Consider the following 27,781-nt stretch of genomic DNA (forward strand, 5'->3'; position numbering starts at 1 on the left):
ATTTTATTTTACGTTCTATTTACCGTGGAGCGCGTCTCTGTAAAATATTTCTATTAATATAAATACGTATATAACACCTTTATAATAAAAAAATTAATAGACTTTCGTGAACCATAGTCATATTAATATTTAATTTTTGCGTTTTACTAAATATTGTTAGCAGAGATAGTATTATATATCACGTTTTACGTTCTCAGTCAGTACACAAAAATGGTATATGCTACAAAACTGTGGCATCACTCAATCGTTGCAACACTGAAATTTGCAATATTGCCATGGCATCTTTAAATTTTAACGAAAGTGTATATCTGTATATTTGTCATATGATGAAAAAATAGGTGACAAAAGAAACTCTTGTTGCAGACAAATTTTGATGAACAATTAAAAGAATTTTACTGATAATAAAGATATTATAATCACGAAAACGAGTCCATTTGCTAGTGGCTTTATTGGATTAGTTTGTTTTCAATTTTTCTTGGTTTTAGTGGTGAGTAACGTTCAATGAAACTTTCTAAAAATGTCGTAATGAGTGAAAAAGTGTGACGCCGCCGTTTGTACGCTTTGCAGCGCTACGTTCGACGCTACTAAAACGAAAGTGTACAATAATTTTTATTTGTATTCAACAAAGCCCTAAACTCATTTATAATAATAAAATAGTTGTGTGCATGTCATTAACAATATATTGCGAAGTTCATTATTGAAACGGTGTGTGATTTAATGCATAAGGAACAACCACCGGAGATAATAATTTGCACAGTATTGATTGTTCTGCGGCTGCGTTAATACCACGTATACATTTATTAATTATTTTTACTATAAATCATTAATTGAGTAGGTTACAGCGTGCATGAAGCTCAAACCTCACCAAAAAATTGATATTAATATTGCTAAAAATGCATTAAGAAAACAATTTCAGTTATATTCCTTATTTATTTACAATAAATACATGGAAAACTGCCGTTCCCATAGCAGTCAGATGTACGTAACCGGGTCAGATTCTGATTTATAGTCGGCTAATAACTGTTGATTCGTCAGCAATCTTTAAAATTAGTTGCAAAATGTTTTCTAACGATACAACATACATCAAAAATATTACTGTTCTGTGAGCTTGTTATTCTGGGTGGATTAAACAATAAAAAATGGAAAAAGAGCTATTGATGAGTAGAATAACATTAAAATTTCAGCCCAATTGGATAGAAATTTTTTTTATCATACGGGTCGACCGTAAAAACGTTGTTTCGAGAAAATCGCGTTTAAAGTTTCAAAAACAGATTAAATATTTTTCATCGCATTATATTTATTATTATATATTATACTGCATTCCAATCGTCTATTCCTGGAGCGTATAATAAACGTTCAACTTCTTAGGCCTCAATGTTATTCACTTTTTCTGACTTGCGACTAATTCTGACAACTTGCAACTACCGTGCGGCTCAGCGTGTAGTACTACGAGACGCTCACGTATAGGTGCCAAGGATGACATGATGCGAGACTCATTTTCTCAAATTTTTCTGTTATTCTCTTTCCCTGATTATTTAGATTAGGGAATTTTGAACCGCTGATATCAAAAAAGGCGGGAAGCCAGAAATAAACCCGCAAAAAATAGCTAACAGAAGCAGTGCGAAACGAAATTTCAAGGAACGTGCATCTAAATTTATTTTGCTAATTTAATTGAAAACGTTAATCATAAAACCATGATATTTTATTATGACTTGTATTATTTCTTTGTTATAATTTTTTTTATTTATATATAATTTTTTTATGTTATATGATGTTTTAAAAATTTTATAATATGAATACACATATTTAGGGATGTATATGCGTTATATAGGCCTACTCAGGAACCGAGCACCTAAAAATAATAACGAAATGCAAAATACCCAGAAGTTATTTTTAAAATACTCAATCCTTTTTCTCTCGACAGTGGCATGATTGACAAATGTTTTAAAAAATGTGGGTTTTGGCAGCTCTCTCTCGAATCAACAAGTTTCGGATCATTTCATCTTTGTAGGTGCTATAACTTCGTCAATATTTAGATTTTCGTTCTAAAATTTTTACAGTGTTTTCTTAATATAATATATGTATAGTACTTTTGAAAAAAAATCGAACTTTCGAAATCAAATTACCAGACTGCTACCTTAAAGTATTTGTTTTATTGGTGTTACTGTTTAAAAATAATTGGTATAACTGTACCAGTTTGTGCGGCACATAAGTGTTCCCGAACCACATTATTTGCCTTCAAAAGCAATCATAATCTCAATTTAAAATAATATGTTCCAATTTTTGTTCCCCTTTTGGTTTTATTTACATTATTTAACTTTTCTTAAACTAACTAAATGCTTAGTAGTTGCATTCTTATTTATATTTTACTATTTAAAAAATGTCAAACGGAAGTTGCAGCAATAGATACTTTCTCTTACTCTTTGAACTCTGCCTAAAGCAAACCATAGTGTAATATGTATGAAATAACATATAGCTTCGATTAGGAAATAGGTAAATGTAAACGAAATATATATTAAACGAAAAATATAAGAAGAGATGTAATTTTTCTCACAGTTTGCGTATTGAATTTCAAAGATTGCGTATCCTTTATGATTACATACATAAGTGCATACAACAGTTGTGTAAAAACTTTTTTTTCGATCGTTTCAATATCCACATGCAAATTTCTTATATAAACATTTGCATTTGTATCTATGTTAAAGGCATTTGCATTTTTATTATATAATTTAGTCTTATCGATACTTTAAGCCACGGGATCTGGCTAAATTCGCCCTATTTGCACCTAATAAAAACGAACTTCCACGATAGGTGCCAATATCACTTCTATATAATGTTCGAGGTGTCGTGGCACCATTAGCATTAAACCCACTCCGTAAATTGGGTGCAACATACGGCCGTTGACTGGTGTAAAAACTCCCTCCTTGATCCTGACTTGTTGGATTCGGAGACGTTGGTTGAAGTGAAGGTAAGATGGAGTTAACGGAAAAATTCGGACGCACAAAAGTAGATGCTACATTTTGTGTACTGTTCGGTTGCGGCTGAGATCCTGACACCTGGGTTTTCTTAGTGATGGACGGTGCTATGTATGGCGTGCCTGGTGAATCTTCTGATACTGGTATATCATAGGAACGACCCGAAGATGGGTTTGTAATACTAACAACACCTTTTCCACCTTGAGGACAGGGTTTGAGGTAATCGTAGCCTCTCGAAACATCCTGTATATATTTCTCAAAATAAATGTTCTTCGGTGAGGTATAATTTGTATTATTTAATGCCTCACGCGTTAACTCTTTATTTACACCCAATGATTGCGAACGTGCATTTGTCTGATTCTTTTTTAATCCTGGTATTATCTCTGCATCACCTTTAATCTTTACCACTATTGGAGTAGTAGTAGTAGCTTCAATTTCTGATGAAGCCTCTGCAGTTGGCATAGTGCTTTCCTTTCTTGTAACGTCCTTTGGTTTCAAATTCGTAACTTCTTTCTTCTCGTCATTTTTATCATCCTTAGGTTTATTTTTTACAAAATCAAAGAGTTCATCTATATCCGGTACGTCTGGTATACCGCCATAGCTATCGAAATTATCTCTAAAAGCATTCGCCCAATCCTCATTCTTATGCAAATTTGGATTAATAACTAATTTCCCATTATTTTTCCCACTGTGATTTTTAATAACAGTTATAGTTTTTACACGTGTCCCTTCCTTGGAATCAATGTTTGTCGCTGCATAGCTAAGACTTGTGTCCCTCTTAACTTGACCGATAGATTTTGGATCGCTGATCTTTGTGCCAAAAATGTTTAAATCTTCAGTATTTGAATCATGGTTATTTGTAGCTATTGTAGATGCATCAACAAGTGTGAGTACTATTATTACGAAGGAATATATCTGAAAAGACAGTGAAAATGTAGTTGAGTATTTAAAGAAATGAAAGAAACACGGTAAGTTAAATAGAAATACTATGAAAATAAAGCTGCTTATTAGCATCCATTGTCTTATCCTAAAAGTTCCTATGGCAATGGGGTCTACATGACGAGATCAAATCCAAATTTGTATCAGTCGTATTACCGACTACTTTGTAGAAGCCTGAAAATTAATTGTAACTATACCTACATATATACGGACCAAATTCCAAAGTGTCGAGGATTTCTACTCTCAAGTAAACTATTTCTCTACCCGCAGAGTCTACCTAACCGAACCGGATCCTTAATTATATCCAACCAAGATCTATCAGCTTAGCATCATTCGTTAAAATAAATATTTCAGCTTTATATAAATTTTGCGCAGAATAAAAAGGGAAAACTACTTTTTCATTCCAAATTAAGATTTTGAAAGGGACACTTGTCGGGAAACTGTAACCTATAAAGACATATTTGTTCGATAATGTGCTCAATTAAACACGATCGATAATTTAAAAAATTAGTATTTAGAATAATAAATTTATAGTCAAAATTTATTGCATAGTTTTTTCATCGAACAAAATGTGAAATCAATAAAATATGAGTGTTATGAGCTTTATATGCCTCTTTGCTCTTTATTCGTTTTCATCAGTCGTTTAATCTTATGAGTAAACGGTTTATAAGTGATTTATTCCTTTACAGAATAATTTGTGGTTTAAGGGCATCGAATTAAAATATTTGATTTATGAAATTAAAATATTTGATTTATGAAATATTTTATTAATTGAAAAAAAAAACTTTCCAAAAGTGCCATTCGAATGTTCGAAGATCAGTGTTCTATCATGAAAAATAACTCACTCGTTGTAGTTCCAGCCCGAACTCAGTTTATTTAGTATAGGTAAGTACATGTAATGTTTCATATCCGGTAAAAAGTTTTCACTTACATTCGAAAACTTTGTGTTACAAAAAACTATATTCATACCTAAAAATGTGTATAATTGTAAAAGAGTTATTCTGCCCTACCAAAGAAAATTGTATAATATTTGGCAAAACTTCGACTCACAGTTCCGGAGTGAATTTTGAAACCGGCGAAAACACGAAATGCAATACTTAAGTTGGGGAAAGTGCAAAAACGTGATGAGGAAAGAAGCCCCTTTTTTTCATCTATATATTGCAAGTGAAACGATATTCAGTTATGTAAATACTTACTTGTATAAAGCCATATTATAAACTGTAATTTAAGTTTTCTATTGATGAATAAAACTTAAACTGGAACCTAAGGAACAAAATAGTTTTAAGTATAATGTTGTTAAAAAAAAGTTACAGTTAGTTGGTGGGTTGAAAATCGAGATTTTCAAAATGACATTGACGAGCAGCACAATCATGTTTCTCATCCCTTTTGAATTTGCATGCCCATAAATTTTTAGTTTCAATTCTTAATTACGATGAAACCATCAAAATTGCCTATTCACACTTAATACAAAAAATGTGTATCTACCATAAGTGCATACATTGCAAAAATATTTTCTCCATCAAAAGTAGAAGTCAGAGATGTGAACCAGATGAAAAAATTATGCAGTTCAATTTAGCAGCTCGAAATATGTATAATATTATAATATAATAATAATAATAAATATATGTATATATATTGGGTCATTCACTAAGTAATTTCGTTTGATGACAACAGCCAACTTCACATTTAACCGTTTTTGTTTAGTGCCCTATCGAAGATGGAAGAAGGAACAGAATTTTCGGCATATATAGATGTATATAAACAAGTCGCTCTCCCTTTTTTATGTATCAATCTGAAATTTTGTAAACGTTCTGTTCCCTCTAAGAAGGTGCTCATTTGTCGGAACCGCTGATGTCGGGCCACTATAGCCTTTAGCTGCCATACAAATTGAACGATCAAAGTTCAGTCCTTGTATGGAATCCTTTCTCATTTGAAGAGATATCTTCACGAAATTCGGCACGGATTATTGTCTCCGATGTTTTTATACCCTTTTAGGCAATAAATAATGTACATATGAAGAGTATTAGCCTAAGCTTTAGTTGATTTGTAGAAAATATATTTTTCATTTTCTACGTCGTTTATAATGTACTAAAACGTTCTACATTATTTTTTTTGGTAATTGTCGAAATATTTCTTTCTGAAAATAGTAAAGTTTTAAAGTGTAAAACTCCATAATTTTCCGTATGACCTTGTAACTTAAATATTTGGAAATGCGCCTGCCGTGGTACCATTTGATCAAATCTCCACATAACGTTTCACCTGCTATATATACCATCTGATCAAATATTACCCGGACTGACAAAAAAAAAACTCCATTTTGCAGTATTTTTTATAAAAATATCTATCACATGTGTTCGTGATAAAGTAGACTCCCCAAAACATTTCTGTAGCATTTTCAACAATTTCGTAGCCGCGATTCCATTGCTAACAAGTAAGAGAGGGTTAATTTGAGGTGTAACGAAAAATTTTATACTCTTGCAGCTTGCAAGGATCAAAGCCGGCTATATACATTCAGGTGTTGGTAAAACTTTATATTGAAAAATTTAGCGACGAAATCGGTATCATATTAACTTATTTTGTAGACTCACTTAGTTTTATTACTATATTTTACTTCCCGTCAACGAAAATTATACTTAAATCATCCTAAAATGAAATATAAGTGATGTAAAATTAACAGAAGAGGCGAAATTTAATATATTGAATTGATGTGAAAAACGTCAACCAAAAGATCGAAGTTCATTGTATTAGGGATCTGATTTTTAGACCAAGACCAATTTCACTTCTATTGAGCGCCAAACCATTAATATACTTATAAAGTTTTTAAGAAAATATGTCCACTAAATTTTATGATATATATATGGTATATAGTCATCTGGAAGTTTAGAGCTAAGGGAGGTATTGACCCGATTGAACCCATTTTTGACGCAAGCGTATATTATTATCAAAGAAACATTTTCCACGAATTTTAATAACATATCTCTCAGATTGACCAATATTTTTTTAGGAAAAAGTCAGCCATACTCACCGGGGTCCACATATTCGATATGTGGGGGCTTGCTAAATTTGTATACTGGAAAGTAAAAAAATCAGATGGAATCAAAAATTGTTAACAGAATGTTATGTGCCAAATTTAGTTTAAATTGGTCGAGTAGGTCCGGAGTTGTGCGATTTCCAATTTTGACCCCGGCTCCTATAAAGCCCTCTTGTATCATCTTAGGTGTAAACTTTAATGTCTCTGGCGCGTTTGGTGGTTTTTAACAAAACCGTTATATGGAAAGAGGACGGGGTTATAATGCGGTTTCATCCATTTGTCGATAGGTATTCTTATAGGATTTGTACTAAGCGAATTTGGTTATTGTAGCTTTAGTAGTTTAGAAGATTTGTACATTAAATCTATAGACGGCGGGGCCGCGCTCATTTTTATCATACAGGTCCCTCTTGCTACTGCAATCCCCTGTACCAAATTACAAATTCATATCTTAATTTAGTGCTTAGTTATGGCAGTTTAATAGGTTTTCGAATTATGGCGTTTTGTGGGCGTGACAGTGGTCCGAATACGCTCATCTACGAACTCGCTATCATTTTTTTTTTTTTAACTCGAGGTATTGCTGGCACAGACGAACGGACTGACAGACAGACAGTCACTCGGATTTCAACTCGTTTCATCATCCTGATCATTTATATATACACATAGCCAATAAAGTCTGCGTTCACCCGACTAATTTTTTTAAGTGAAGTAAAAACACAATATAAATAGGTAATTCAGTTCAAATTTTCTACATGTATTTCTTGTTTATGTTCTTAAGTTCAAAATGTATATTCTTATTTTAATTTTTGTGATAATGAGATTTTAGTGTAAGAGCAAGTAAACACAGGCACCATTAAGTCTGCGTTCAGTTAGCTTGAATTGGAAATACCGTTACTTCTCATAAATTTGTTCGTTCTTTTTGCGTAGATTCTATTGTGTTTTAATATAATTAGTCGTTTGAAGAGCTCGTAACGCGTTTTAATAATATTTAAAAAAATGGAAACCAAAGGAAAAGAAATTAGTCTGTCGGAAAGAAAAAGTATCATTAAGTTGTTGAAAGATGGCGAAAGTTTCAGAAAAATTTGGCAAACTATTGGAAGAACGTATTCTTCTGTCCAGCGCGTGGTAAACAATTTAAAAAAACCGGAATTTTAACGTCAAAACCGCGATCTGGCCGGCCGAAAATATCAGCCCGGGAAGAACGGAAAATAATAAATATGGTGAAAGTTAACTCTCGAATTACGTCCACAAAGATTATTGAAAACGTAAATATAACCATTAAAAAAGCAATTTCTGCCGAAACTGCTAGAAAAATTTTACGAAAAGCTGGATATCATGGTAGAGTCGCTCGGAAGAAACCATATATTTCACTTGTAAACAGGCGAAAGCGCATTGAATTTGCTCATAATTATATAAATAAGTCGCCGGAATTCTGGAGACAAGTAATATTTTCGGATGAAAGTAAATTTTGCATTTTTGGCATAAAAGGATCAAGTTAGGAACTGCCCTTGAAAAGCAAAATGGTACAGTTAAACACGGAGGTGGCGAAATTATGGTGTGGGGTTGCATGGCGGCTGGTGATATGGGTCGGCTTGAATTTATTGAATCCACAATGGGTAAATGGGGTTATTTGAACATTTTAAAAAACAATTTGAAACAAAGTGCAGAGAATCTTGGATTATCTTCGACGTTTTGGTTCCAACAAGATAATGACCCGAAGCATACTGCGGAAATAGTTAGACTTTGGCTCTTGTACAATGCTCCTAGACAACTTAAAACGTCCCCTCAATCCTATTGAGCATCTATGGGATATGTTGGAAAAAAGAATTCGTCAGCATACAATAACAAGTAAAGAGGCTTTGCGAAGTGTAATGAACGAAGTATGGTCCCAGATTACCGCTGAGGAAACAGATAAGTTGGTAAGATTAATGCCAAATCGATTGAGCGAGGTTTTAAAACAACGCGGGTATCCAACAAAATATTGAGTTTAATTTTTCTTTATCATTTTTAATACTTTTGTAACTGATTTTAAAGATGAACGCATACTTAATCGTGCCTATCTTGACTTGTTTTTACACTAAAATCCTTATATCACAAAAATGAAAATAAGAATATACATTTTTGTTTTTGAATTTTGAACTTAAGAATATGAAGAAGAAATACATGCAGATAATTTGAACCGAATTACCTATTTACGTTGTGTTTTTACTTCACTGAAAAAAATGTGTCGGGTGAACGCAGACTTTATTGACTATGTGTATATACCTATAACTCTGTATCTATCTCGATTAGTTTTAGGTGTTACAAACAAAACTATTATACTCTCTAGTAACATGTTGCAAGACTATAAAAATCGCTCTAGACAAACCTATTGCATCGTAAACAAACAGCTGCCAAAAACACTAAAATGCAGATTCACCCGAGCATAAAAAAGGTTGTGCACATCTTGAAAAATAATTTTGTGGATTAGTTTTGCACACGCTGTTTAAATGGACCGGTCCATGTCAAATTTGATCAGATGGTATGCCCTTAGTTTTGGTACACGCTGAAATACGTGAGTCATGTATTTTGTTGCTATTTTATTGCACTATCCCACTGTAAAATAGTCAAATATTTGAGTCTCAAATCTAGCAGGGATCGATTCAATCTACAATCTACCGCCTAACTTTTATCATGGAAGGAGCATATTTTGAAACATTTTTGTTTGTGTGGTATCTTGAACGCCCAAATAATCAATTAAACTCGTTTCGTTAATACATTTAGTAGACCACATCTGATATACATACATACATATGTACGTAAGTATTTCTTCCCATCTGTGGATTGTTGAATCGAAACAATCAACTAAAAAAGTTATTTTACATATTGAATGCAGATGAAAAAAAGTATTGTGCAACACTCTTGTACACCATGAGAGTCGGACCAATGGTCACATATGGAGAGGTATCTTGAGTGTCAACGAGTCTCACTAACACCTATTGAGAAGCTGACGAAAGTACAGAGGCTAGCATGTCTATGTATCACTGGTGCCATGTGTAAGTGCCCAACTGCTGAACCTCACTCTCACTCATTGTGAAAATGACAGCGAAGAGATTTGGGTATGTTCCGAGTCTCAATCGCTGCGGCAGTATAGCAATGCATCATATTCGACGCAAAAATGTTTCATTATACCTAAGTATCAGAAAAACAACAGTGTCCCAATATTGCTGCCGTTATTTGCTTGCTCGAACATCCTCTTTATCTTAGCCTTGTCGTCATCAGGACTTGGAAACAACAGGGTAATATGCGCTCAGAAACAGATTCCTTCGCCAGGAGTAGCTGTTTCTGGGAGAGTTCAATACAAAAAGATTGAAGCAATTAATTGTTCTCTCAGGGACTAGGTCCCCGCAGACTAAAATGTCATCTGCACAGATTGGAGTAATGTTCTACAAATCTATGTTGGTTCTGCGATCATGTGGCGGAGACACCAGAACACAACATCTTGATTGCCCTGCAATCGCAAAAAAGAGTCAGACTATCGGAGATCTCTATAACAATATTAAAAAATATAATATACAATTAATTATTTTTAATTGTATTTGAAAATTAAAAACCTCTAATCGATGAGCAGTGCTGGTAAGTGAAAGTTCAAGGGCCCGTAGGAGCTATTTTAAGCATCAAATTTACACAAAAGACAAAATGTACTTTGATCTGAGTGATTTCTGTGTCGCTTTTTCCATACGCGAATTTGCCCCGCCGACAACATTCTGCAAATATATATTTGAGATATTTTATGTCGCTAGATGGTTTCGATTAAACCATTTGTTATTTGCGCACACCAATGCTTACTGTAATCGTTTTGAATACTGTTCATCAGAAAGAGCTATATGTTTGCTGGTGTGATGTGGTAGCCCTATGAGCCACTAACTAAGCATTCGTGTTAATATAATACTAAGCTAACGAAATTTTACTATAGGTTAGATCACAACGGAAGGTATGAACTTCAACAAATAGAATTTGAAAATTTTTAGGTTATATGTACTCATAAATTATCCGAGCAGAAAATTAACCTTCAGCTCGGAATTTTGACACAAATTCGTCATGGTGGTTAGGTACACTTTTATTTGTATATATGAGCACAGATATTTTTGCAATTAGGAGGAGAAGCTGGACGAAACAAATTGCAATTGTTTATAGACACATATCTGATTTCAGGTTAATGAAAAATGTTTTGTTTCACTTATTTTGTTATATCATAAAGGAAATGTTTCATAAAACGGCCTTAAGTTGATTGATATATATACTTTTTTTTAAATTAAATTCAACTCACAATGCAAAAATTCATTTTCTTCAAACCAGTATTTTCCTTATATTTCGAACGACTATTTTTTTAGTTTACCGTTTGACCGTTACTGCACGCTTTTTAATCGTTTATAACCGCGAACAATGCTTGGTAAGAGCTTTTATACACAATGGTAAAAAGGAAAATGTATTTCCTCTACAAGTTTTATAATGAACTCTAGTGTTTTTTCGTTTCAATATCATTAGTATGATCTTCACAAAGATGCAATGGTCAATTACGTCTTGTTATGTCCACAAATGCAGACATTTCGTCTAAAAGTTCGTACATTTTGTTATTTTGTTTGATCTGCTTCGTAATATGCGTCGCTTTATATCTCCGAAACACGTTTAAGACAAGTTGTTAGGACTATTGGACCATTACACACACACTTACTTACATATGTATATAAGCTGAATGCATTTCAACAAAAGTAAATTCACTTTCCTCGTTTTTATATTATGATTGATTAAAGAGAGGTGCCGGAATCAGTTGATGTCTTCATATTTGGGCTTATATATTTTTATTTGTATTTATAATCGCCTAATCAGGAAACGCAACAATGTTGCGCCCCATTATGTACAACTAATAATGATATCAGCACAGGTTTTGGGAGATTCTCCTTATACAACTTTTATTTATATATGGTACGTACATACATATATGTAAAATGGAACTGTACCACTGATAATGTGTAGTGGGTGTATAAATAAACCTACGATAATCGATACATTCAAAATGCGCTTGAAAATAAAAATCATGCCTTTGGACCTCGCAAATCAAACTATTTTAGCACTAAATATGGCAGATGATAATATGCTCTCAATGTCTAAGCTCAGAATATCATCAATGTTTTTATTCCACAAAAAAATTCTTTCCGAATTTATATAATAATAACGCATACTTAAAAAATATATATTTTTTAAATTATTTCATGAAAAACTATTAGCATTAAAAAGTGAGGTTATATGTATATTTATGGTATTTTTCAGAGCTCGTGTCATCTCTACAACTAACCATATTGGATAAATAAGACAGCTTACATAAATACATATTTAATTAAACAACGCGAATAGCTATTGTATGGCTGTTCGCTAAATGGATGTTTTGAACCTGTAATAAAATAAATAATAATTGCGTAGAATTCTCGGACAAGTAAAAGATGAGTGTTATAATTCGTTTGCAAAATTTGCCGTGGTCGGCAAATGCATTGGATATACGGCAATTTTTCAAAGGTCTCTCAATACCGGATGGAGGTGTTCACATTGTTGGTGGTGAAATGGGCGATGCTTTTATCGCATTCAGGTAGATATTTACACTTCTTAACTTTAGTATTGGTTTTAAGAATAAGTTGTTAGCGTTAAATAAACGCGTTAGATCAATTGAGTCATTCTAGTTTGGCTGAGAAATATGAAATAAATAAATGGACTATGAAAAAGGTTATGTCGTAAAGGTAAGAAAAAATGTTCGTCTATTGAGACCATATACTTATTTCCTAAAAGGACGATATATTACCCCTAAACTTCCCTATAAAGACTAAAACTTTACAAATAAATTAAAAATGGAAATGTTTTGAATTGAATGTGTTAGAAAATACATGTGGAACAAAAATATGTGTCTATAAAGTATATTGAGGTGGAATAGTCAAAATTAAAATATAACGTATCCTATTAATAATGCGATGGACAATACTCATTGCATTTTACTTACGACCCCTTTACCTACATGCGAATTCTTTGGTTTCTAATCGCACAACTACAACAAATACAATTCAAAAAGCGAGTTGGTCTCATTTTTTTTTTTTTTAATCTATTTCACATAATTCTCGGATCAACTTTAGCAATACCAAAACTTTTAAAATCGAACTCCATTTTGACTAATTTGCATAAGTTCTAGAGGAATATTGTTTTTTTGAAAATTTGTGAAAAAAGCGAAAAATTTCTCAACATGTCTCCTTTTAGTTCGCTATACTTAACCAGACCAAACAATACTTCTACTTTAACCCGTCAGAAATATATTTTTTTCTGGAGGTCTGCACATAAGTTTGCTACCGTTTACTTCGTGGTAACGGTTTTTAGGTTACCTAGGCAATTGCTTTTCAAAAAATAAATTTTAACGGTCGCCATCGAAGTAGAAGAGTCAACGCATTCAAGATTCAAGTGGTCTTTGATTTTACTGCGCGATTTCTCTTTTAAAAACAAGCATCGAATCACTGTCAGATATTACTCAGCTGATATTTTTACAGTAGTCGTCTACGAGAATTTACTAAATGATAGTAAATTTCTCTTGCAATAGCATCGCTATCGTACGGTAAGGTTAAGTAGTTATCGGATCTCCGTGTATACTCCGAAAACGTAAACGGCAGTCCCTTTTCTAAAAGGCTCTAAAAATACAGTAAGTTGATTGACCGCGGACTTCACAGCGGCTAAAAAAAACCACCAACTATCTGTACATCTTGAGAAGGAAAATAAACATGAGGTAACAATGCCTTTGAGATTAGCTTTGTGTTCAAATAAATATTTCAAGTATCATAAGTATTAAGTACATGCATATGATCCCAAAATAGTCTATGACTGCTTTTTTTTTACTGTTATTGAAAAAAAATATGAATCAAGCGAAAACAATAATCGTTCATAATCACGTTGATAGTTGATGTCCACTATTGCTTGAATATAAGTAATGTCGAGATATTTTTAAAGAATCCTTGTTAGAAACTTGTACTTCATAATATAGGTACAGCAGGGCCGTAGAGAGAAAATCGGTGCTCGAAAATAATGTGATGATAGTGAATTGTTGATGAAAAAATTGTTGCAGAGCACCAGGCCCCCTTGAGAATCCCCCCTCTGCATCACTGAGGTACATGTAATCTCCATGTAAAAAGAAAATAATACCTTCCAGGTAGGCTGAAAAGGTCATATAGTTTCTATAAAAGTTTTTGGGAGAGTCCATAAATTTTGTAGTTTGACCTAACCTTCAAAAAGTATGTGCCGGACAATTGGTTCATTAGATATAGTGTTTTTAGCGACGAAGAAGTAAGTAAGTTATATTCAGCCCTTAAAGGCATATGAAGGAAAAATTAATATTGATCGAGGTAGCTGATACTTTTAAGACATCGAGCAAACGTGTTGGACATATCGTTGATAAGATTTGGTAATCAGGCATGCCACATGTAAAATGTACTTTTCCCTTAAACGACGTGAAGTTTTCACCCCCTCTTATACACTTTTTTTTTTCAAAAATCCTGTTATAAATTGAACAAAAATATATGCTGGCTAGTGAACCAATTTAATGTGTTTAACCCCGAATAGTCAACGAAGGCCCTAGGCTACAAAAGCCAGATGAAAATTTTGAGAATATTGTGATTTAATTTTCAAAATTGCTTCCTTTTAGCTCGATACACTTGATCCAGCACCACTCCAACTTTTTTAACCCGTCTGAAAAATACGTTTACATTAGGTGTGTATTAGGGGCGATAACCTTTTTATTTGGTTAAAATGTTTGCCCGTCTTTTTCAAATTTGGAAACGAAAATTAGTCGCGTGGGGCTAAATCTGGAGAAACCGAGGGATGGGCAGCAGTTCATAGCCTTATTCAATTAATTTAATCGTGTGTGAGGTGGTGTGAGTTAACAGGGCCTCTTTCACTCGCGGTTAAAAACTACAAACCAAAGTCTGATTCGGCTAAAATTTTGGCCCCTTACCTCTCAAAGGTGGTTCATAATTTTGTATAACCTTTGTCACAAAAATAAATTAAGTGTTCGATTAGTAAACTAAAACAGTGAGAGAAACAATCAATGATATCAATAAAGATTTAAAATAAGTTTGAAATGTCCAACAAGTCTACACTTTTCAAATTATTTTTTCACCGAATACTTTAGCGCTCGTATATTGCAAAGTATTTCTTTGATTCCCCCATATATTTTTGAGGAATCTATTGATTTTATCCTGCAAATGAAGATTTCTAAAAATATTAAGCCGATTGGAAATATCCGATAAATCCCTAGAAGAGCATGCATACGTATTATCAAAAAAGCATATGCTCCTGGTAAAATAGCCGAAATGGTTTAATTTATAAGAACTTTCAAAAATCTGTGGACAAATTTCCTTAAATGGAACCACTCAGATACTAAGTTCTGAAACCCGGCACTATATATCTCGGTTACAATGGAGACGATTGGTAAGTAAACACCGAATGTATTATTTGGTTATATAAGGTATGGATTCGATGCAGCCATCTGCCGGTTCACTTTGACCCAAAAGGTATAGAATACGCATATGTAAGACCTTTACTCCTAAATTTGTCATGGATGAAATACAGCGTCATAAAAGACTTTTAGTATGCAAAATATAATGCTTGGATGCTAAAGTTTACTTTAGATAAAAGGTATGACCTACTGATCCATTCAACATTTTAACAATGGACATAATTTTTAAATTTTTAACGATTGGTATACGGAAGCTGATTTTATCTAGAATGCCATAGACAGTCTAAGGTAAAAAGTAAAAGTCGTTTTCAAATAGTCTCTAACTTTTCGGATGGGATAGTAGTAGCAACACTGAGTCAAACACGGATCTCTTAATTCAATATCAAACTTAGGGTACATCATAACATTAGAATAAGTTTGAAATGTTCAAGATGACTTGTAGAGCACATGCATATAATACAATAATTGAATCCGATAATTTATTTTTTAATATCACTCTTTGAATTCTACTGCTCAGATCGGAACATATCCCACAAAGAAATATTGGTTGAAACTCAAGGAGTTTTAGTTTCTGCACGATAATTGAGTGATTCACTCTACCAAATGCTTGACTTAAGTCCATATATGGTAGACGTAACGTAAGTAGATAGTCACCGAAAAGCCTAGTATTTTCTTTGATATATCTTTGGGATCTGTTCAGTGCTTCAAGTAAATGCTTGTGAGCTATTGTACTTTCATCCCAGATAATAATTTTGCACTTTCTTAAAAATTAAGGCACTGAAGGAATGTATCTTTATGTTACAAATTGCTTCGGGATTTGTATATTTAAAGATAATTTAAGTGAGGAATGCGCAGTCTGTTCACCATCAAATAAGATTGCTCCAATGTCTCATGGAACAATTGCGAATGTCATAGGGTTTTTTGGTCGAATGCGTTCAAGAAACTAACCAACCTTTTCGTGTTGCAATTGATACGGAAGCAATCGTTAATTATAATAATTATTAGCAACAAAAGTAGCCAAAGAAGTCATATCGATCTGATGTTCGCATTGCCAATATTGATAAGCGGCATGTTCGAAATATTGGGTTGGCAATTAAGTAATTGCGGATTACACTTAGCTTCAGTTGAATTTTTAGGTTTGCTGGCGTCGTCCAAATGTAAAACACATTTTGTTATTTGATAGTTTTGCTTTTTTATTTTCGCAAAGAGAAAAACGCATCGTAAGCTCACAAAAAGTTATGTGCTGTTTATGGCGACGAAGCCATAAAAGAACGGCAAACGCTCTGGTCGTCCGGTTGAAGTTGATGACCTAATCAAAGCAATAATCGATTCGGATCGTCACAGTACAACACGTGAGATTGCAGAGAGGCTTCAGGTATCACATACATGCATTGAAAATCTTTAAAACAACTTGGCTATGTTTAAAAACTCGATACATGGTTTCCTCAAGAACTGAAAGAAAGCTGCGATTTGCTTAAGAAATTTAATGAAAATTATCCATTTTTAAAACGAATGATAATTGGCGATGAAAATGGGTTTTTTGCAAGAATATCGAGCGGAAAAGATCGTGGAGCAGGCCGGGTGAACCAGCTCAAACAACATCAAAAGCTGGTATTCATCAAAAGAAGGTTTTGTTATCAGTTTGGTGGGATTATAAAAGAATTGTCTAACGAAATTAAACAATGCAGTTGAAGGCTGCCCGAATTGATAAATCGAAAAGGTGTTCCATCATGACAATGCAAGGCCGCACACATCTTTGGTCACTCGGCAAAAATTATTGGAGCTTGGTTGGGATGTTTTGCCACATCCACCATATAGTCCTGACCTTGCACCATCGGATTACTTTTTGTTGTGATCTTTACAAAACTCCTTGAATGGTAAAAATTTCAATAATGATGATGATGTCAAATCGTACCTGATTCAGTTTTTTGCTAATAAAAACCAGAAGTTTCATGAACGTGGGATTATGATGCTGCCTGAAAGATGGCAAAAGGTCATTGATCAAAATGAGCAATACATTACAGAATAAAGTTATTTAGTTCCATGAAAAAATTGTCTCCGCAATTACTTAGTTGTCAACCCAATACAATGCAAATATTCTCAATCATTCTTAATTATTGTTTATTTTGGAATATTTAACATTGAACCGGGCAGACTGTGATACGACCGAAGTATCGAATATTCTATTTTAAGACCAGTTTGTAAGGATATTTGGACCTGCGATGAAATTCAGGAAAAAGAACTTCGTGTTAATCGTGTTTAAGGAGTTTTGAAGTGTGTGTAAATAACCACATTTACATTTTACGAATTTAGTACGGAATCTAAGTGAGTATTTTAGATAATTTTGTGTCAAAATTACATGTGCCCGTTACCACCCTAACCTACCAATTTATTTGTGTAGCTAATTCAAATTTAACAAATTTTTATACCCTAACAGGGTGTATTAAAATTGCCACGAAGTTTGTACCATCCAGAAGGAAATGTCGGAGACCCTATGAAATATTTTTATAAATTATCCGCTTGGCGAGCTGAGTCGATTTAGACATGTCCTTCTGTATATACGCGAACTAGTCCCACAGTTTTTGAGATATCGATCGGAAATTTTGCACACGTATTTTTCTTCCCATGTAGCTGATCATATATAATGCAATTGGCGATCAAAATCAACTTGTTATACGGGAAATTTTTTTATTTTCCTAGGCAACGCTACAATTTGAATGACCCATAAAAATCATTGTCATAAAAGATCTTTTTCTTTATTAAGTACCCTTAATTTGACTTGAATACTGATTATATCAAACAACGTGGGTAAAAAGAACTACCAAAAACGATTTCCGTTGAATGCAAACCGTTACCGGTTACGTTTTCAGATTTAGTAAGAGGAGAAGCTAGAAGAACTTACTCTCACCAAATTTGGTTGATATAACCTTAGTTGTTTATGAGTTATGTACCCTAACTCTATTATCTACCCTTTGGATTTTGTTGATTGATTATCTGCAGAAAATTCTGAATTCAATTCAATTCTGAATATTATTGCAGCTTTTTGGATCAGCTGGATGAAAATATTCGTGAGAAAATACCTAGTTTGCAGCACAAAAAATTAATTTTTTATAAAAACAGTGCACGTGCTCACAAAAGTGTTTCAACTGAAAAAATTCAACGAATTAAAGTACGAAATACTACCTCTTCAGAAATCCGAAACAATTTCTTCGTAGAAACCGTTTTTCGTCGAATGAAGAAGCTATAACCGCCGTAGACGAGTATTTGCAGAGCTTCCGGAAAGTCAATATAGGGTTGGCATAAAATTATTGAAGGATCATTGGAATAAGTGTGTTGAAGTTAGGGGAGATTATATTTAATATAAAAATATATTCCACACATTTCGAGCGCAAAAACTTTTCAACAAACCTGTATATACATATATGTAAAGATTAAAAGGGATGCAGTTATAAGTGCGAATTTCCACTAAGCGGAATATGGTCCGATCGTCCGATGGTTCTAACGAAGACTAAGTGGAAATAGGTGAGTTAGTATTCCAAACAACTGTGATATTCAGCCAATCATCGATATTGTAGCGTAGGATAAGGGTTATATAAAAAGTATGCTTTTGTTTTTAACTTCTGGCTTTCTTTTCATTAATTTTAAACACTTCTCATTCATGAGCTGCAATAAATACTTTATTTCTAATTGATAAATTCGCAAAAACGAATTTCTATATACCGATAAAAACTCGTTTGACCACGATGAATAATTGTCTCTTATATAGAGATATGTTGTTGACGCACCGTGTCATAGAAAACATTGACGATGTAAAGCATTCCATAAAATCCGTCAGTGGTTGGCCCTCAATTGCCGAATAACTTCACACCACGATTATGGAACTCCGTGAAGCTAACCCTAGGTAATGAGCTAAAATCTACAAAGGGTCTGGTTTTTAACGCTTGATATGGATAACAGCATTCTAACTGAAATTCCTCTTGTAGAAACCATGTGGGAATGGCACGACTATGGCCTACTTTGTTTTTATTTAAACAGAAATAAGCGCAATTACACCCTTGTTTTGCATCAATAGAATAGAATAGAATAGATTAATTTTGAGACCTAAGGTCTATTGTGCCCTCCCCTAAGTCATAACGACTCATCAAGCCCCAGCATGTTGATAAACTCCAATATTCTGCTGGGTGCTAGTGAAGCGATACAATCCCTGTTTGGAAACATGGATCGTAGGGCCTTGATTCTGCGTCTGCAGACTGCTGTGCAGTTCATGAGCAGATGTTGTGGGGTTTCCGGCTCCATGTCGCAGAACCGGCAGTTTGCAGAAGAGGCCCATTAGCAACCTGGCATGGTGCATGCCTTAAATTTGTTGCCAATGTATTTCCCTGCCTGCTCTTTCCTCCCTACGGAGCAGCTCTTTAATGGTATTTGGACCAACCGCTATGAATGGTTCCGGTCCTACCATGTTTGTAGAGGCTGCAGAGCGGGCCAACTCGTCAGCCGTTCTATACACTCCTTCACTAGAAGTGATTTGACCTCATAGGCAAAGATCACTTTTAGTGCCGTCTGACTATCGCTGAGAATAGCAATAATTCTATTGCGATAGTTGCGTTGGAGGTTTATCTCTGCACACTGATTTATAGCATAGACCTGGGCTTAGAAGATGCTCGGAAAACTTCCCATGATAACAATATCATCCGCATATCCTTGACAGCAGATTCCCTTGCTAGTTAGCAGCTCAAGGAGATCGTCCAAGACGAATTGTGGTATCTCCTACGAAGGTTTCAGCTACCCTAGTGCGCAGTCCGGCTGCAATCCATCTGCGTACCGGTGCTGCCACACTCCTTTTCTCCAGTGCTCTTGTGACGCTTTCGTGAGATGTGTTGTCAAAGGCACCTTTAATATCAAGGAAGGCGCATAACATCACCTCGCCCCCATCTAACGAACTTTGGATCTCCGAGGTGAGCTGATACAGGGCAGTATTTGTTGATCTGCCTGCCCTGTAAGCATGCTGCTATGCCTGAAGGGTGAAGCTTTCAGCACCTTCGATCGTATTTCGTGATCTATGATCTTTTCCATACTCTTAAGAAGGACGGTAGTAAGACTGATTGGCCTGAAGGATTTTGCCAATGCGTAGTCTTTCCTTCCTACTTTGGGTATGAAGATCACCTTTGCGGTGCGCCATGGTTCTGGGATATATGCCAGCGTAAGGCTATCCCTCATTAGCCGAACAAAGGGGGGCAGCAATACCTGCTCCTCCTGTTGCAGAAATGCTGGAAGGATGCCATCCGCACCCGCGGACTTAAATCTTTTAAAGGAGGCCAAAGCCCACTTGATAGAGTCTGCAGTGAAGAGCTGTTTTGCGACTATCCAATCTAAGCGTGATGGCTTTCGTTCAGATCTTTTAATTCCTAGTACTGTGTCCGTCTTGCCTCTGGCCAGAGCCTTATGCAGCCTTGCTGCCTCTGGCGTTGAGAGACGCTTTCACAGAACTTCTTGAAGCTCTTCTGCTTGGCTGTCCTAATCTCCTTATTGTAAGCAGTTAGGCTGCACCTATAGTCCTCCCATTTTTTCAGCTGCATCACCCTCGGTGGTAGTTTTAGGCTTAAATGGATCACCGAGCTGAACCTGTAGTTCAGGCGGAAAATCACTCTCCGGACGAATTTATACGATTCGTCGTCTCTGCAGAGATTGAGCCTCCACCCTGAATCCTCGGCCTCGCTACTGACCACCCGACAGGCCGATGTGCTGAGGCCCTCATTCTGGTTCCGGATGAGCCCGAGAGCAAATTCGTACGGCTTGTCTGCGCACCTGGGGAGGAATACCGTCATGCTATGCATGGGCGGAATTTCGTCCCCCTTCTTTGCGCAGAGGATGGGGCCATGCCAGCCTGCCAGCTTGGGAGCAGTCTCCCTCAGCCAAATAGCCGACCTCTCATCCTTGCAGTCAACCTGGCATGCTTCTTTGAAGTAAACCCCATGGTAGGAGGCTTTTTATCCAGACCCTCTGAACACCTCCTCCGACCCCAGCGTCTCCGCCGGGTAGTTCAGCGACAGCTCAGCCATACGAATGCCTTTGTGGGCCTCCGCATACCTGCGCTGTCCTTCCACAGCCCGGGGGATTTGCGGCGTCAGCTGTCCGCTTCTTCGTTTCGCCGCTTGAGTGGTCGAGGGAGCTGCCTTTTCGCAACCTCGCCCTGCGGCCTGAGTTGCACTTACTGGGCAGTGGCCTCGATTACCGCCATTTCGCTTCTTAATGGCCGCGGTATTCTTACCCTTCCGCTTGTTTGAAGCAGGGGAGACACCGTCGCCTCTCACCCTGTTACGCGCTAGTTTTTCGGCTTCCTCCGGATTTCTTCCCTCTTGGAGGTGCCTCAGGTACCACTTCAGGCTGGCACCTCTCACGCCTTTTCTTCTTGGATCATCCTGTCCTCCAGGACACCCAGTTGGTGGTAGGGGGAGGGTAGTTTGCCTCCCCTCTTCCTTCCACTTTTGCGAGCCCCTCCGGTGGACGCCCGTTGCGACTCCTCTGTGTCCGAGCAGTTTCTCCTGCTCGAGAGAGTCTTCGAGGGTTTCACCTTATCAGCACTGGCCGCAGTAGAAATCGCCTGCTGAGCGCCGCTGCACGAGGGCATGTCATTATCGTCATCCCTGGCATGCTCGTCGAACAGCGCACGCTCCTCTGGCAAAAGGGCGTCTAGGAAGCTGAACTTGTGCTCCCGATTCACTCTTACCTGTACCGTTACTTTTGTTTCCGTCCTTGTCCAAATTCGTTCGCTGTTGTTGTTGCCTAGTTCCATTGGTTTTTGTTGTTGTTTGTAGGTTATTCATCTTGTTCGTACGACCCTTGGCTCGACATGGCGAGCCGCCGAGTCAGCTTTTGTAGAGGGGAACAAAGAGTCCGCCGCGCCAGAGCCCCATGACGCGGTAAGGCCACCGTTACTTCCCAATGCGGCCAGGTGTTGGGAAGGCTCCGTTAGACTACAGCCGAATTTACCTCCTGGCTGCAAATCATCCAATGGGCACGGGAGTCGCATAACACCCTGGATTAGGAGGTGGCAGCTCTTGGTTGTCGCACGCATGCGTCTTCTGACATCCAGTGTGAGGGGTGCACGCACCACTCACCCCAGTTGGGAGATGCCGAAAATGCCTTGCGACTTAAGCCTCTGCAGGTGTTGGGAAGGCTCCGTTAGACTACAGCCGAATTTACCTCCTGGCTGCAAATCATCCAATGGGCACGGGAGTCGCATAACACCCTGGATTAGGAGGTGGCAGCTCTTGGTTGTCGCACGCATGCGTCTTCTGACATCCAGTGTGAGGGGTGCACGCACCACTCACCCCAGTTGGGAGATGCCGAAAATGCCTTGCGACTTAAGCCTCTGCACCACGGCAATGTGCCTGCCTCTCGCAGAGGCTTGCATCAATGCTTTCGAACAAATCATTGTCAAAATTAGATGAAATAAATATTTATAACTAAAGTAAATGATCTAATCAACAAATTGCAGACTAAAGCATAATCGTGAGTCCAAAATGAAGATTTTAGTTAAACTTATTTGCGAACTGAGAGTAAACTGAGAGTAAAAAGGTAAGATATCACCCCAAAAGTTCTAAACAAATTGGAAAGGAAAATATTTAACATATTATTAAAGCCCTGATTCGCTAAAACCAAAACGAAGATGACTCAATTATCTTGCTAATTTAGTTTTCAATATATGTAATGTTATACACACCTTTTGTATTTTTCCTTCTGTCCTCATATAGCACCGACGAAGATGCTCGTCAAGCAATGATGCATGATCGTGATAAAATCAATGAGGTTCAAGTGCGTCTATTACTTTCGTCGCGAGCTGAAATGCAAAAAGTGATCGAAACTGCACGTCAGCAATCTCTCCAAGCCCTCAAAAATGCTGGTTCGGTACCAGCTATCAAAACCACTGTAGTCCCACCCTCCTTATCCAATCCGCAGCCACCAGTCATTACACCAAATAGTCTCCATAATATTCTTTCGAGTGCAGCACCATCATTTTTGACATATCAAAAGCAAGCTGGCATCACACTTGTAGAAACGCCAAAGGAGCCCAACACTAATGAATCCGTGAGTACACATCGCAGCAGTGTTGAAAAAACTCGCGATCGCCGACGTTCTACATCACGAGACCGTCGTCGATCACGTTCACATGACCGAAATGAACGTAATGATCGCAATGGCTCACGTCGTGGTCGACGGGATAGAAGTCGCTCTCGATCGCGAGATCGCGATTGGAAGAGTCGACGATCTAGTCGACGCTCAAGAAGCCCAGATCGTAGTCATGACAGAAATAGAGATCGCAGTCCAGATCGTAGTCGAAACTCTAGTAGAAGCAATATGAATAGAGAACGGGAAAGCGGAAGTGGCCAATTTAATAAATCCAGCACAGATTTACTTGGTACTAAATCGCATACTAAAATATTAGATATAAATGAGAGCGCTAGCGCCAAATTAGGAAGTATTTCGCCTTGGGGTATTCCTGGCATCAACTCTTATCAAACAAACAATTCAGATAACGTTGGTGGAACATCTACAAATAGTTCTAACCCATTTTCTATCGCTGGCTCCAACACCAATAATATTTTAAACCCATTTAGTGTGGGAACTGCCATTCCGGGTTTACGAGGTTCGCAGTTGGCAAATTCATACACCAGCAGCGTCGGCAATAAAAGTCCTGATTCCCACTCTAACACGAGCGCCGTAAATATACCAGCAGGCAGCGCCATTTCACCATTCCAAAGCTACTCCTCTTCGATTGTGACCCCCAATAATTACAGTATAAATTTTTTGAACTCTAATTCAAACAGTAGTGACTCACCTAAGACCTTTGCATTACAAAATCCCTACACGGCGGCGGTACAACAGGCCACATTGAATACAAACTCAACAGATTCCACCAGCTCTGTAAAGCGTAGCCCCACTCAACAGAACAACAGTACAATGTTCCCTGGGCTTAGCTTAATAGATAAGAAGTCAGATGTATCTTTGGCACAAGGTAATGCATCGGCAACATTGACGTCTAATTTCTCGTCAGTGAGTCAATTGTCACAAGAACCAATCGCATTCGCCAATACCAACCCTTATGCCCAAATGTATCCGAATCTCTTCGCACAGGCCGCTGCAGCTAGTATTGCCAAGCCAAGCAACATCTCTCAGAAATCAAGAGAGCCGGAAACGCAGCGTTCTAAAGAGCCAGTAAAAGAGAGTTGCTGTATCAAGGTGAGCGACATGTGTGCGAGTACCACATATAGTGATGTGCGTAAATTTTTCATGGGTCTTTTCATCCCACACAACGGTATCAAAATGGTGAACGATAAGCATGGTCTGCGCATCGGCGTCGCTTATATAAAATTTTCACGAGCATCCAGTGTACATAAAGCATTGATGCGTAATAATTCCACGCTTAAGTCAAGAGCTGTAAAAGTGGAGATCGTGACTGATGAGGACTTCGAACAGGTGGAGGACAGTTATCGCCCCCAGGGACGATTTGACCGTAACAATGATCGTGGAGAGCGAAACTATCTCGATAATCGCGATGATTACGATCGTAATGACGATGACAACGATGGTGATACGAATAATCGTGGTGATCGAGTGTCGAGTTCCGACATTGAATTCAAATCGGCACCTTTTACCGTACTCTATATTGAAGATATACCATCATCGGCAGTTGAACACGATCTTATGCGCATGTTCTCATCTTACACCATTTTCGATATATTATTGACACCTAGTCGTGAAAATCGGCGAGAATTCAAAGGGCATGTGCTCTTCTCACGTGCCGAAGAAGCGAAAGCAGCTTTGGAGGACAAATCTCGGCATATGATTGGCTACCGCAAAGTGCGTGTTCGCCCAGCTACGGTTGATGAAATGGAAAGAGAAAAAGAGAAACTGCGTTTGGCTAACGAGCAATTGATAAAAGAAGAAGAAGCGCTCGCTGAAGCGGAAAGATTGAAAGAAGAGCAAAATCAAGGTGAAGATGATATGGATGTAGCGGATGACACGAGCAGTCTAGCGTGCACTGATGCTAATACCGACTTGCAGTTAGATGAAAATGCAGAACGTAATAATTCAACTGATTCTAAAAATACTAAAATACCAAGTCTTTTCGATATTGGTTCAGTAAGGGGTGATGATATGTCAAGAGGTGGTAATATACCAAGTGATCCCCGTCTGCGTCGACAAAAACCAAGCCGCTTTGAACCTTTAAAGCCCACAGACGGGATGAACCTGAACATGAATCTCAGCAACATGGGTATGGATGGTAATATGAGCCAAAATAACAACATAAATATGAACTCTCACATGAATATGAATAACAACATGGGCATGAGCAACAATATGGGTATGAACAGCAACGTGGGTATGAACAACAACATGGGTATGAACATGAATAATGGTGGGAATTTCATGGCGCCTATGATGAATAACAACAATAGAAACATGAACAGCAACAATTCGATGAACAACTCAAACGGCATGAATAATTTCATAATAATGAAAAACTGCGATTATAACACACGTATGAATGACATTGCTAATCTATTGCAGGGCGCATTTTTGCGTCTCAAACACATTGAGCCGTTACGTGGTGAACGCAATATGCCGACCGGAGAATTCATTGTCGAATTCCAAGATTCTCGTGATGCAGAAAGCGCCTTACATCAATTCAACAACACCACATTTCGTCAACGAAAACTTCGTATACGATCCATCATGCCACAGGAGATCGCTGACAAAATTGGAAAGCCCTTCATGAACTGTTACCCTGGTGGTGGTGGTGGTGATGGTTTTATGCCAGGTGGCCGACCATTCGAGAGGAATCCATTTCAGGGAAATAATAATGACGGACCACAGATGATGAATATGGGCGGTGGCTCTGGTGGGCGCTACGGTAATAACAATATGAACAACGATAACAATAATGGTCGTGGTGGTATGGGAGGTAATAGTAATGGCGGTGGATCCATGATGAATCGCGGTGGTCGCGGTAACAACAGTGGCTATCGTAGTGATCATTCAAGTAGTGGAATGCGCAATCGTAGTGGTCGCAGTAACAACAGTGCTTCAAGTCACGACGGCCACAATTCAGACCAGGATGATGAAGTACAAGTAATTGATGACAGCAGCAACGATGTTGTTATTAGTGGCGATAGTGGACCTAACCGTGGTGATGGAGATAGCAGTGGCATACCGGAGAAATTCACACGACCCGGCTGTGTGATAGCCATGGAAAATGTGCCCTACAAGGCCGAACTTATAGACATATTGAAATTTTTCGCTGGTTATGACTTGACTCCAGATGATATTATAAGACGTTTCAATGATGACGGCACAGCGACGGGCGATGCACGTGTGGCGTTTGAAACGCCATCGATGGCACGTTCGGCATACAATTCACGTCGAAGAAAACAGATTTTCAATCGTACCATACGGTTGTCATTACTGTAGGAAATTGAGAACTGATTTCAAAAGGGTGGCTGTAAATATGGGGTAGATTATATTTAGGTTTGCACATATGCATACATACTTACGATATATACACTAAGTTATCATTCTAAGATTTTCTCTACACAATATTCAATATTTGTATTTTGTAAATACGAGACAATATAATATGAGAAGTGAAGTACCACAATTAGAACGGTGTTATGCTAATATTTTATACGCAAAGATACTTACTTATGTTATAATTTAATTTGTTTAACGTAAATAATATATGTACATATGTACCTAGTATAGCTTATATAGCATATATATATAATAATTAAAATATGTTTAGCATATGCATAAATATACTATGGTTTTTTTAAACAACATATGATGTTTTTAAATAATAAAATTATACATAATAAAATATGTTTATATAGCTAAAAACTAATTTGGGAACTACAAACATATAGCCTTGGTACTTTTGATTCATCGATGCTCCAACTTCTTTAACCCATTTGGCAAATACGTTTTCTGCAGTCCATCTTGACCCGTGCGATAACCTGTCGATCAGCTAGCAGTTCGTGACCATTTTGGCCTTTCACCTTTCCTACCGATAGGACAGTATTCAACTTCAAGTCAGAACGGGAAAATTTCACGGTTTCAAATCGATTCACAAAACTACGATAGAAAATATCTCTTGCGATTGTAGAGCCATCGGATGATGAGGCTAAGTACTTGTCGAACTGCCCTATATTTATGTAATTTTAATATTTTTTTTTAAACCACTATATTGAGGTGAGGAGACAAAATTTTGGTTGATTTTTTGATATCTGCTATTATTTTGAGATTCCCTTTTCTTAATAG

At 37.0% G+C, this 27,781-nt stretch overlaps 2 protein-coding genes across 3 annotated transcripts; one reads left to right on the forward strand and one right to left on the reverse strand.

Annotated features, from left to right (window-relative positions):
- Positions 1 to 291: 291 nt before the first annotated feature.
- Positions 292 to 27,221, forward strand: LOC106616506 (putative uncharacterized protein DDB_G0282133). Its single transcript, XM_014233183.3, has 3 exons — positions 292 to 487; positions 12,253 to 12,565; positions 23,218 to 27,221. Exons 2-3 carry the CDS (start codon positions 12,423 to 12,425, stop codon positions 26,933 to 26,935), a joined length of 3,861 nt encoding a protein of 1,286 aa, XP_014088658.2. The 5' UTR covers positions 292 to 487; positions 12,253 to 12,422; the 3' UTR covers positions 26,936 to 27,221.
- Positions 1,719 to 23,277, reverse strand: LOC106616507 (uncharacterized). Of its 2 annotated transcripts, none has more exons than XM_014233184.3 (2): positions 23,187 to 23,277; positions 1,719 to 3,890 (listed from the first exon to the last, which is right to left on the reverse strand). In XM_014233184.3, exons 1-2 carry the CDS (start codon positions 23,211 to 23,213, stop codon positions 2,736 to 2,738), a joined length of 1,182 nt encoding a protein of 393 aa, XP_014088659.2. In that variant the 5' UTR covers positions 23,214 to 23,277; the 3' UTR covers positions 1,719 to 2,735. The 2 variants fall into 2 exon arrangements, with proteins under 2 accessions (XP_014088659.2, XP_036222698.1); XM_036366805.2 differs by lacking the exon at positions 23,187 to 23,277 and adding an exon at positions 11,252 to 11,388.
- Positions 27,222 to 27,781: the final 560 nt, after the last annotated feature.

The sequence above is a fragment of the Bactrocera oleae genome, chromosome 6 (genome assembly GCF_042242935.1).
Source record: "Bactrocera oleae isolate idBacOlea1 chromosome 6, idBacOlea1, whole genome shotgun sequence".
NCBI classification, from domain to species: Eukaryota; Metazoa; Arthropoda; class Insecta; order Diptera; family Tephritidae; genus Bactrocera; species Bactrocera oleae.

Coding starts and splice junctions, on each gene's coding strand:
- LOC106616506 (XM_014233183.3), top strand. CDS start 12,423: ATGAGTGTTATAATTCGTTTGCAAAATTTGCCGTGGTCGGCAAATGCA. Junction 12,566..23,217: donor GATGCTTTTATCGCATTCAG/GTAGATATTTAC, acceptor GTCCTCATATAG/CACCGACGAAGATGCTCGTC.
- LOC106616507 (XM_014233184.3), bottom strand. CDS start 23,213: ATGAGGACAGAAGGAAAAATACAAAAG. Junction 3,891..23,186: donor CAGAAGGAAAAATACAAAAG/GTGTGTATAACA, acceptor CTGTCTTTTCAG/ATATATTCCTTCGTAATAAT.